This window comes from Hippopotamus amphibius, chromosome 11, assembly GCF_030028045.1.
Source record: "Hippopotamus amphibius kiboko isolate mHipAmp2 chromosome 11, mHipAmp2.hap2, whole genome shotgun sequence".
Lineage (NCBI taxonomy): Eukaryota > Metazoa > Chordata > Mammalia > Artiodactyla > Hippopotamidae > Hippopotamus > Hippopotamus amphibius.
In genome coordinates, this window is record NC_080196.1 from 52,761,734 (window position 1) to 52,774,419 (window position 12,686).

The following is a 12,686-nucleotide window of genomic DNA, read 5'->3' on the forward strand; positions in this document are numbered from 1 at the left end:
GGGGTCTCAGCTGTAAGTTTCCTTCTACCTGCCTTGGGTTTTTTGTATTACTCTGCAACCAGCAGAGTTTCCTTTATCGTCTGTAAGCGCCGGTGTGTGCAGAGAGAGAGGGTACAATATTGGCTCCTTCCCTTGGGAGTGAGTGAGCAGTGGCACCCTGCCTGGGTCATGGCAGCTTGAGCGGCTCAGGCCAAGAGAGCAACTCCAACCGTGGCTCCTCCCCCCGCTACAACTCCACTGGGGCGCCTTGCCTGGGTCACAGTGGCTTAGTCGGCCGTGGTGGTGCCTGTTGCAGAGGGACGCGGGTGGCTCAAGTGTAAACAGAATGTCTCCAGAGCTGTACCACTCTGCGGACTTTTGGCTCTTGTCTGCAGGCACTCTAGGCCAGCCCCACCCGGGGGCCTTTGTTATCCCTGAGTGCGTTAGCCAGGCCCACAGGGGTCCTTCCTTTTCCAACGCAGGCGCCGAGAGAGAAGCTACACCAGCGGCTCCTCCCCCCTGCTTGTGAGTCAGCAGTATTGAGCTGCCGTTGTGGTCGGCCAGCTTTCCGTGGTAGGCACTCTGCTGCGAATTCTTCCCTCCTGTCCTCTCAATCTGTCTCCCCACTGCCAACAATGTTTCTCACCCTGAACCAGTTCTCCGGTTCCCACGTTCCAGCTCCCAGACCCCTGTTTAGCTGTGAACTGATGTCTCAGTCTGGACACGCTGAGCCGTGGTGCAGACCCTCCATGTGTTTCTCACTCTTTCTCATCTGCCACAGCTCAGCTGCTTCACCTTCTTTGAACAGTCCCAAATGCCTCCCTTCTGACCCAGGGAAATTCCCTGTTGGAGGAGGGGTTTCCCAGTCAGATAAGGGACGTTTCCCTGAATTCAGCAATCTCCCCTCTATTTCAGATTCCCCCACCCCAGGGTGTGGGACCCGTCCCTTTTCTTTCTTCTCCTCCTCTTTCTCCTTTTTTTCTTTTCTTTTTTTTCCCTCTGTCCTACCCAGTTATGTCGGGATCTTTGCAGTCCTTCCTGGTGTCCGAAGTCGTTTGCTGGTGTTCAGCTGGTTCTCTGTGGGAGTTATTGCATCTTTTGGTGTATTCCTGATGCATCTGTGGAGAGGGATGCATTCCATGTCCATTTACTTTGCTGCCATCTTTCTTCTCTGAAGTTTTTTAATCTTGAAAGCAATCTGATACAGAAACTAAAGGATAAAGAGGTTAAGGCTCAATAAGAGGTTAGCTGGGTTTTTAAGCCAAGTAGTCTGATTATAGTGCCTGTGCTTTTAACCACGGAACGTAGTCTTCTTAGGCGGAAACATGTAGAAGATAAATGATTTTTCAAGGAGGTTATTGTTTACTAGCATTTTCCTTATTTATAGAAAAGTTAAGTCTCATCACTGAAAGATCTTTTAACTCTATCTCATAGGCACTTAATATGTTTTTATGTATTTTTTATGTGAAATTGTTTTAGTAGCATGGGTTCTAATTGTGGTCATTTTACTTACAGTTTATTCCAATGCCTGTTCTGTATGGTGTTTTCCTTTATATGGGAGTTTCCTCATTAAAAGGAATCCAGGCAAGTCTTAAGCATTTAATGATTTTGTAGAAAAACTTAAACATTTTATATTTGCAATGATTGTTTTTGTGATGGTAGTAATTCTCAACTCTGATATTTTGGGAGCAAGTTAACTAGTGACTTCAATTCTACATTTTCCAAGTAATTATTGCTTACTGCACACTTTTCCCCCTGAGAATGAGATCATGAACTGATATGTCCTTACCTATTTTTGATTGAAGCTGATGAAAGATAACTATCAATATAGATTAGTATAGTAAGAGGGAAAAGGATTGGAATGGGGGAAAATGGGCTGTTTCTGATATAACAGCAGTTTCAGTTGCTTAAAAAGAAAGCGTAGATATTAGTTTTCTATAACCATGGTATACCTACCATTTGTATGGTGCAGTACAGTTTATAGAGCCTAGTCTGTAGATGATTTTCTGTGATCCTGAAGACAACTTTGGGAAACAGGAAGGGAAGAAATACTAATTTTATAAATCATGAAACAGAAAGAGACTTACTAACTAGGTAAGCAATGGAGCCAAGGCTAGAATCTAGTGTTTTCACTACTGTGTTTTGTCTTACTTATAGTATTTCTTGGGAAACAGACCGATAGAATGAATTAGGATTTGTGTGAATCTCATCTTAGTGTAGCACGTGTAGCTGCTCAGGTAGAGTTGGCACCACCTGCCCAGCTGCGACCGTGAGCAGTGTATGGTCCTGAGCTGCCAGCTCTTGGCTACTGGCGACTCAGACGCACCAGCTTTATGTTTCAGCCCAGTCCAGGATATGCTCTCCAGCAGTTGAAAGAGGATCTCATTGACTCCTTTAATTGTTTTACAACAATTTTGTGACGTATATAGGGCTGATCTTATTCCTGGTTTATAAATGAGGAAATTAAAGCTCAAAAAACCAAGGAATTGGCTCATAGTTTCGTTTTCAGTGAGTGAAAAATCGGTAATTGTTACTTCAGTTATTTTCAAAACATTGGTAATGTTAGAAAGAACCTTAGGAGATTGTTATTTTGTTTTACATATTAGAAAACAAGGTCAAAGGGATTAAATGACTTGTGCATTTGATTATAGCAGATGAATTTATCGAAATATTTTAATTCCCCAGTTTAAAACATTTTGACTTGAATTTTCTGATTAATGAATTATATTCTTTCAAATGGTTATCTTGATTTTTTTTTTTTCCTCCTTGGATCAAGATGTTGTAAACTGAAACATTCTTCTGTGTTATCAGGGCATATCAGGGAAGTTAGAGTTTAAAATCACAAAACCCTAAAGTAGAATATAATTTCTTTTCCTAATTAGCAGAAGTGATATTTTTGTTGAAAACTTTTTCTCGTTTTGTTTTCCATTCAATACCCAGTTTTTTGACCGTATAAAATTATTTGGAATGCCCGCTAAACACCAGCCCGACCTGATTTACCTCCGCTACGTACCTCTCTGGAAGGTCCACGTCTTCACAGTTGTCCAGCTCACCTGTCTGGTCCTCTTGTGGGTGATAAAAGCTTCAGCTGCTGCAGTGGTTTTTCCCATGATGGTAAGATTTTTTTTTTCATACTTTATCACTAGTTAATAACATTTTTGTGTGTTTTGATAGTAATTATCTTACTAACATTTATAATTGACTTTGAGAAAAGGACTTTAAGCACATTAGGTGTTTTGAAATGGGAATTAGCCCTTTCTCGCTATGAAACCAGTTGTTTTCAATTTTAAATTTTGGTTTGTTTTGATTTTTAGTCCTTGGGTACGGAACACTGTTTTGTATTTTTAAAAAACTTCAGAGTTTAGGATGTTATGATAGCCTAAGATACAAAGCAAAGCAACCAGAAAAACATGGTTCTTTAATAGGTTGTTTTAGTACATCATTTTCAGAAATTAATAGATCTAGAAGTTAAAAAGTAGTAATGATTATAGATGGTATTAAAAAGAATCAATATAATTCATTAAATTATGACATTACACAATTGTATTTTGCACATAGAGAATAATAATCCTTTTATAAATATTATATAAAAGTTAGTTATATAGATGGCCACAAAGAAAATCTTTAAAAATTAAATAGCTGTGAAAAATATAGTATTCTAGTATACTATAGTATACTACCTGTATAGTATACAGGTAGTAGTCCCTGATTACAAATAAATTAAATTACAAATAAGTAGTGAAAAGTCACTAAAAAATATTCCATATTTAGAACTTAAATTCTGAAATAACCCCTGGGTGGAAAACTGAGTTAAAAAAACCATTGTGGAGATATTGAAATGAATAACTTTTTATCTATGAGCTAAAGTTATACTCATAGGAAAATGTATATACCCTTTATTGCCCCTGTTTTTCAAGAAGACAAAATAAATGGAATCAAGTTTTTTATTTGTAAAGCTCAGTAATGGGTAAACTCCTTAGTAAAGAAGAAAATGAGAGAGCAAAATATACAGGATTAAGAGGAGAAAAGATATATAACCACAGCTGTGGAAGAGATTTGAGGGATTTTAAGAAAATAGTACATGAATCTATAGCAATAAATATAAACATCTAGACTAGAGGTCAACAAACTTTTTTATGTAAAGGGTCAGATAGTAAATATTTTCGGCTTTGTAGGCCACTAGAATATTATACAGACACTACTGTATAACAAGAGAAAAGTTTCTACAATTTTTTACTGATAAAATTAAAAAAGTAATTGTACAGTTCTTTTTTTATTTGTTTTTAATGAAAGACTGCTAATGAGAAGAATGGAAATTTTTCATTTGGGACAATATGTCACTTAATTGGAATTAAAAGTTGCAGTTCCTCTCATCAGATCAGTACTAAATGTTCATCTGTAAAAGCTATTCTTAGCTCACAAGCCATACAAAACAGATGGTGGAATGGATTTATCCCAGGGGCTTATGGTTTACCTACCCGTGATGCAGAGGAAAAAGCCCAGTATTTACTACTGTTATTTTGTATGAACTGAAAGTTCTAACTGATATAAGAGTAATGTAATAATTGGTATAAAAAGGAGATAACATTATTTGTAATATGATTATATACGTGTTAACCCAAATGACTCAAAAGACTAAAATCTCTAATAGAATTAATAAGAATTTTGTTAAGGTGGCTGGATACAAGAAAACATGATAATTAGTATATAGGCTCTATCTTAGTAATAATGCTAAAAATTGAAAACATGTTATTCACAGTAGTGACCAAAAACTATAAAATAGTTAATAAATTTAAAACGAGAAACCTTTTTAAAGAAAAAAAATTTATAATAATATTTGTATTAGTTTCTTAGGGCTACTGTAACAAAGTATCACAGACTCATTGTTTTAGAGCAACAGGAATTTGTGTCACAGTTGTGGAAGCCAGAAGTCAGAAATCAAGGTGTGGGCAGGGCCCTGCTCCCTCAGAAACCAGCGGGGGAATCCTTCTTTACTTCCTTGTAGGTTTTGCTGACAGTCTTTGGCATTCCATGGCTTGCAGCTGCATAATTCCAATCTGCCTTTGTGGTTACATGTGTTCTCCATGTGTGTCACTGTGTCTTCATGTGACCCTTCTAGGAGAACACCAGACACACTGCACAAGGAGCCCGTTCTCTCCGGTGTGACCTCTTCTTAATTAATTACTACTGCAGTAATCCTATTTCCAAATAAAATCATATTATGAGGTACTAGGGGCTGGGAACTTAAATATTTTCATGGGGGACACAAGTCAACTCATAACAGTATTAAAGGACATAAAATTAAAACCTGAGCAGATAGACATATACACCATGTTCTTTGTTTTGTATACTTAGTATTATAAAAATGTCACTTCTAAGTGTGAAGTTTACTAGTCTTATTTACGTGTGTGTTTGTGTGTGTGTTGGGGGGGAGCACTTAGTATTAGTGTGAACTGGGTAATTTTAAAGTTCATAGAGAAAAACAGATGCCAGAGCCACAACAACATGGATGGTAGAAATATTCCGTATCTTACTGGGTTGTGGGTTACAAGAGTCCATGTATTTTTCAAAAGTGTCAAACTCTACACCTGACGTTTTTCTGTTTGACTACATGTAAATTGTATATTAGTGAAAAATGAAGAATTAAATACCAGAGAAAAACAAAGCAAAGATAATTGTAATTCAGAGCTCCTGGCTGGGTCCAGGAGTGAGGGACCTGACTGTTCCTGTGCTAATACCATAGTGTTTTGATAACTGAATATTTACAAATTGCTGTCAAGTCAGCATAGCTAATAAAGTATGAAATTGGCATAGGAATTGACAAATAGATCAGAAGAACAGACTAATGAGTCTAGAAATTTATCAGAATATATGAGAATTTACCACCTGAATAATGTAAGTGGATTATTTTATTAAAGGTGATCTTTAATTTAAATGGGAAATTTAGTATATAGTGTTAAAAGATTAGACTGCATACTGGGAGCTAAATAAAGTTGCTATCTAATGTCATATTCAGAAAGAAATAATAAATCAATTCAGGATTTAAATATGAAAATAAATTGTAGTAGAAAATTTCAAAGATTATTTGTATTGAAGGTAATTTTTCAAAGAAAGCAGAGAAATCCAACAGTAAAAGAAAAATGATATATTTGACCACATGATAATTGTTTTGTATGTCCTTAGTAAAATCAGATTGTGAACTGGGAGAAACTTTTTGTAACATATAAGACAGATAAAGTGTTTCTATCCAAACTACGCAGCACTTTTAGGAATTCATGAACAGGAGTCAATTGAAAACCAATTGAAAAAACAGGCAAAAGATAGGAAATAGTAAGAACAGAAGATGGAAAACATAGGCAGAGCACTCTTTGATGTAAATTGCAGCAATGTCTATTTGGATCCACCTATAGTAATGAAAATAAAAACAGAAATAAACAAATGGGACCTAATCAAACTCATAAGCTTTTAACAGCAAAGGAAACAGTAAACAAAATGAAAAGACAGCCCACAGGATGGGAGAAAATATTTGCAAAAGATGCGACTGACAAGGGATCAGTCTCCAAAGTATACAGAACAGCTTATGTAGCTCAACATCAAAAAAAAAAAAACCTCAGAAGATCTAAATAGACATTTCTCCAAAAAAGACATACAGATGGCCAAAAAGCACATGAAAAGATGCTCAACATTGCTAATTAGAGAAATGAAGCTCAAAACTACAGTGAAGTATCACCTCATACTGGTCAGAATGGCCATCATTAGAAAGTCTATAAACAATAAATGCTGGAGAGGGTGTGGAGAAAAGGGAACCATCCTACACTGTTGGTGGGAATGTAAATTGGTACAGTCACTATGGAGAACATTATGGAGGTTACTTTAAAAACTAGGGCTACCATGTGATCCAGCAATCCCACTCCTGGGCATATATCCAGAGAAAATCATAATTCAAAAAATACATGCACACCAGTGTTCACTGCAGCACTGTTTACAATAGCCAAGACATGGAAACAACCTAAATGTCCATCAGCAGATGAATGGATAAAGAAGATGTGGTATTTATACACAATGGAATATTACTCAGCCATAGCAAAGAATGAAATAATGCCATTTACAGCAATATGGATGGACCTAGAGATTATCATATGATACTAAGTAAAGTAAGTCAGATAGAGAAAGTCAAATATCATATGATATCACTTATATGTGTAATCTAAAAAAAATGATACAAAGGAACTTATTTGCAAAACAGAAACAGACTTACAGACATAGAAAACAAACTTATGGTTACCAAAGGGGAAGGGTGGTGGGGAGGGATAATTAGGAGTTTGGGATTAGCATACACACACTACTATTGTATATATAAAACAGATAATCCACAAGGATCTACTTACTGCACAGGGAACTTGACTCAGTATTCTGTGATAACCTCTATGGGAGAAGAATCTAAAAAAGAATATAGATATATGTATATGTATAACTGAATCATTTTGCTGTACACCTGAAATTTAACACAACATTGTAAATCAACAATATAAAAATTTTAAAAAAAACAGAAGAAATTCAAATGGCCAATAAACATTTGAAAACATCTTCAACCTTAGCATCAGTTAAAGAAAAGCAAATTAAAGAATAATGTATCTTTTTCACAAATATAATCTGAAAGTTAAAACCTAATGCTGGAAAATGGGTTCTCTAATGCAGTGCTGAAGAGATTTTTAAAAATTATGTCTACTTATAAAGTCATCATAAAAATTAATAATCTTGTTTGTGAAGACTCATCATGTTTAATCTGCTTTATAATTTTATGCAGAATTCAAGGAGTTTATATAGGAAAAGGCTTAAAATGCCATTTCCTTTATATCTTTGAGCAGAAGGTTGAAAAAGATAAATACGTGACTCAGTTTCTTTGAAATAAGATGGTATATGAAGTCATTTTAAAATAAAATGTATGAAGTACATTTTAATTTATGATTTAATAAATACTTTTTCTGCAAGTGATGTAATATATATATTTTTAGATGTTGCTTAATATTTTCTCCCTCACTTTTTAAAGGTTCTTGCATTAGTCTTTGTACGCAAACTCATGGATCTGTGTTTCACAAAAAGAGAGCTTAGTTGGCTTGATGATCTCATGCCAGAAAGTAAGAAAAAGAAAGAAGATGACAAAAAGAAAAAAGAGAAAGAGGTAAAAAAAGAATTTTAAATATACACTGTTCACTTATTGTTTATTATTTTGTACCAAGTAGCAGACACCAGAGTAGTCACTGTAATGGGAGTCCACTCCTTCAGTCCTAAGCACCTTGCTATTATAAAGGGTATATTATTTATTATTATCCCCAGTTTACAAATGAGGAAACAGAGAGAGAGGGATTAGTAGGTAGATTGTCCTAAACACAGGCTCTTACCCATTTTAACAACTTGCCCTTATTAGCCCTTACAAAAAAATACTTAAAAAAAAAAAATTACATATCATGTATATACTAAATCAAGTCAGGAGAATTTACCAGTATTAAAACATAGGTAACACAAAATAATTCTACATCATAGTCTTCCATCTAATTTAATCTTAAATGTATGTAAGTACATTTTAACATACATTTTAATTTTAACAGCATTTTAATAATCTGGCATATATTGGGCTGGCCAAAAAGTTCACTCAGGTTTTTTCCATAAGATGTTATGGAAAACATAGGTGTTATAACATCTTATGGAAAAACCAAAATGAAGGTTTTGGCCAACCCAACATAAGGACAAAAAGGACTGTGTGTAAATATCTTTTTACAGAAAGTATAGTAAAACTTTTAGTTTCTATATTCAATATTACGTATCCTTAGTTGATTTGTATACTGAGATTTACATGAGTATTCTGAATTTGATTTTTTTTAATAACCAGCTTAATACTATAACCTAGTAAGAAGGACAAATAGACAGTTGAGTATGTAGCATAGATGATTTTGTTAATTTTAGTAGCTGACTTAATTTTCCCTTTTAGAATATTGTTTGAAAATCAAAGATAAGAAGATACACATTTTTAAAAGTTGTGGTCCTATTTAAGTAGATCTGAAAAATTGCTGATTTTTTCCCAATTTTTGAGAGAAATCAGCATAATTTATGACTTATATTGCATAGTATTTATGAAAAAACATTAAAGTTTTGCAGACAAATGCGTTTAAGGCTTGTTGGCATTTTTTCATGGTTTGGATTGATTATTCAGTGCTGATTTATGGCAAAATTACTGGTTTTATGTTTATTTTTCAACAATAATTTTGACTTCTTGATTAGGACACTAATTGAAACATTTGAATTGTCTCCAAATTTTTTAAGTTTTGTTTCCTTCAAAGCATGTATGTAAATGTTTGTGAGCTTTTGCTGATTTTTCAAATAGGATATAATTTATTTATAAAATACTTAGGTAAAGTTGCTTGCTTATTACTTCCTGTATCAGTTACAATAAGGTCATTTGCGTATCACAGAACAAAAGGAAAGCTGACTTAAACACAAGCGTTTATTTTCTCTTGTAAAAGGAATCTTGCAAGTAAGTGCTCTGGTGTGGTGGCCCCGCAGAGTTATCAGGGGCTCTGCTGCTTTCTCCCAGCCCGGCATAGACTTTCCGTCCTCAGGACCCCTTGATGTGTCAGAAGGGCTGCTGTCATGTCAGCATCAGAGACAACAGGAGGCAGGCGGGGGCGGGGCTCCACCCTGCCACCTAGAAATGGCTCCCAGGATGTTCCACTTGTCCCACACTGAACTGCAAGTAGTGCTGGGAAATTTAGTTTAGGTTTTATTTTTTTTTTTATCTTTTATTACTTTTGTTAAAGCCAGGTGCATTGCTACCCCCCAAGTAGTGTGATTTCTATTAGTAAGACAGAAGAGAGAATGCTCTCTCCGTGTCTCCTATGCTGCCCACCCTCCCTCCCCATTAAAATTGTGTGATGATTTTGGCTCATGTTTCTTAGCTAAGGTTGTTTCCAACCTGAGGTGACTTTTTGATGGTTAGAAAGGGGCTGTCACTGGCATCTAATGGCCTGCTGAACATCCTGCACACACAGGACTGCCTCCCAGAACAAAAATTGTTTGGATCTAAATGTCAGTATTGCTGAGATAGAGAAACCCTGCCTTATCCAAGTGAGGTTTTGCTATACTGTATTGTAACGAGAGCCATGAGATTTCACAAAATTTTGTCGCTCATTGTATACCTATGTAATAAATGATAATAAAATTGATGTAGCTGAATTGATATTTAAATAGTATTAATGATTAACTTACAGAGATGAAAGTTATAACCTTTAAAAAATTAACCTTTAGTAGAAACAAGCAGTTGTTTTCATCTTGTGTTACAAGTATGTGTTCATGATAATAAAATGAAATTTTCACTCATGGCAGATTAAATAATATTGTCAGTTTGGTTTTCTAATTCTTTAAGATGTTAATATATTAATTGGTCCTTCTGGAAATATTCTGGGGAAAGTAATATCTTCACATCATGTTTTAAAGGAAGCTGAGCGAATGCTTCAAGCTGGTGAAGATACTGTGCATCTTCCATTTGAAGGGGGAAGCCTCTTGCAGATTCCAGTTAAGGCGCTAAAATACAGGTGAGATGCAGCTTCATCCTTTAAAATGTGCTTCATTTACATGTCAGGTGCATGAATATGCCGTGTAATGTTTCTCTAAACTCATGATACATATTTTTTAAAAGATTGCAAACACTGCATCTGACATGTGGGCTAAAGGAGGTCTTCCTGTAGGCGGAAAAGAAAGTCACTGACTCGTTCCCCTCCCCACTTACAGGCAGGAGTGAAGGAGACCTTGACCTCCATGCCAAACAGAGATTGTCTTGTCATTCATCACTTCTTTTGTTTCAGTGAAGTTTAAAAATCAGTCTTAGAATATTCCCATTTTCCCGGTAGTATACCTTTTTTTTTCCTCTGCCTTTCATTATGGCTGGGGTCAGTGTGTGCTGGAAAATAAATATTTGTGATGATAACCTTCCCACATGTGACTGTGTATAGAGTCCCTAGAATTCTCCTGCAGTTTCCAAAGGTGTGATTTGACCGTTAGCAGTAGAAGGCTCATACTGGGGAAGAATTAATGTTTCATATATAGTTTATCATGTATGATTTTGGTGATTTATATTTAAATCTAAGAACTAAATATAGAGGTTGGAAAATATAAGCTTTTTTTAGGTTAAAAACTTCTGTTATTTATGTACACATATGATTCTTACTTTTACACATTTATTCTATTTATGACTAGCCATTTATAATAAAAAAAAATCAGTTTTAGAATGTATATAGTTTCCTTCCTTGACCAGTTAATGGAAAATGTTTGTTGATATTTATCTTGCTTCAACCTTTTTTCATTTTTAACTTATCTTTATAGTTTTTACAGAGGTTACATTTAGACTTGTACATGTTGATTAGTTTTGATAAATGAATTCACAGGTAATTTTTCTCTAATACTTTTTACTATAAATTTTTATCATTGGTATTATTCTTTGTCACCTTTCATGATTTTCCCTCAAATTTGCATATACCTTAAATTAAATGCCAAGTATAGACATTTTGATATATCTGAATATAGTGCTCTGCTTCTGTAGATTCTGTAAATGTTTGTTAAATGAATTAATATATTGACTTTGTTGCTAAAAAGAGTGTAGGAAGTGCCATGATAGTTGCTGGTGACTCACCAGTTTGCTGAGATTGTTTGCCACTTAATTTCTGCAGATCCTGCATTATCTCTTCCTCACAGTGATTACACATGGACCTTGACAAATTTAAGTGGAGTTCATACTTACACTTCTGATATTTAACAAAAAGAATGGGTATATGTATATTTGCTTTTGTCTTTTAAATGATATGAGCCATGGTTAATGCCATTTTGCTTAAAACTTGGACATCCAGAATGCCAGTGGCTGACCTATTTATCTGCCAGAACTTTAAATCTTAAGTAGCTTTGAATTACTTGCCATGAAAATGAAGTGAGATAACATATGAAAGCATTTGGAAACTGTAAAGTCCTATAAAATATGAAAATAATTTAATGTAGACAAAATTTTCCCCATGTAGTTTTATTTTGAGGAAAAACAAAATGTATACTTTCTTCAAAAAAGGTCTCAATTTCTACTAATGGGAAAGTTCTTGCTTAGAGAACATTTAGAAGGTAGAAAGTGCTTCAAGAATTTCTCTCTTCAGTTATTTGAAGTTGGCAACTGAGCAAAGAAACATTTTCTTAGGGTAGACAGGGTCAAGGTGGATGGCTCTGCCAATGGTGAATTTGGGTATCCAGATTTGTGCACCTCTAAAACTTTGACTTGGTAAAGCAGCCGTTCCTAGAGTCTCCAGTGGCTGCGTCTCTCTTTTCTGCAGTCTTACATCATGAACGACGTGCAGATTTGAAGTATGAACAAATGACTGCTCTTTGAGTCATGTATAACCTGGTTGCCACCACATTGTTAATTTAACATCTAATTTGACATTTGTATTTCTCCCTTATTTGCATGAAATGTTTTCCTTTTAGTGAAGAAAAAGTACTTGCAAATACATTTCTATTAACTTCCTAGTACTTTCATGTTACTTGTGACTGACAACTTTGAGCCCAAAATTATTTATGGATATCTTAATTATTGGATTTGGGGTCTTCAGATAATTTTTGCAGTATTTCACAGAGACATGGAATGGTTACATTTGTTTCTTACAGTGAAAGGACAGTAT

At 35.0% G+C, this 12,686-nt stretch overlaps 1 protein-coding gene across 6 annotated transcripts in view; it reads left to right on the top strand.

The window, feature by feature from the left end:
• The window catches only part of SLC4A7 (solute carrier family 4 member 7), a 115,494-nt gene that overhangs the window by 97,916 nt on the left and 4,892 nt on the right, over positions 1–12,686 (top strand). For all 6 annotated transcript variants that reach the window (XR_009047923.1, XM_057698268.1, XM_057698264.1 and 3 more), the window contains 4 exons: positions 1,495–1,563; positions 2,920–3,093; positions 8,030–8,161; positions 10,471–10,568. Coding sequence is in view for 5 of the 6 variants with exons in the window: in XM_057698268.1 (XP_057554251.1) it covers positions 1,495–1,563; positions 2,920–3,093; positions 8,030–8,161; positions 10,471–10,568 (473 nt within the window). In the remaining variant the exon portion in view is untranslated. The remainder of the gene's footprint in view (positions 1–1,494; positions 1,564–2,919; positions 3,094–8,029; positions 8,162–10,470; positions 10,569–12,686) is intronic.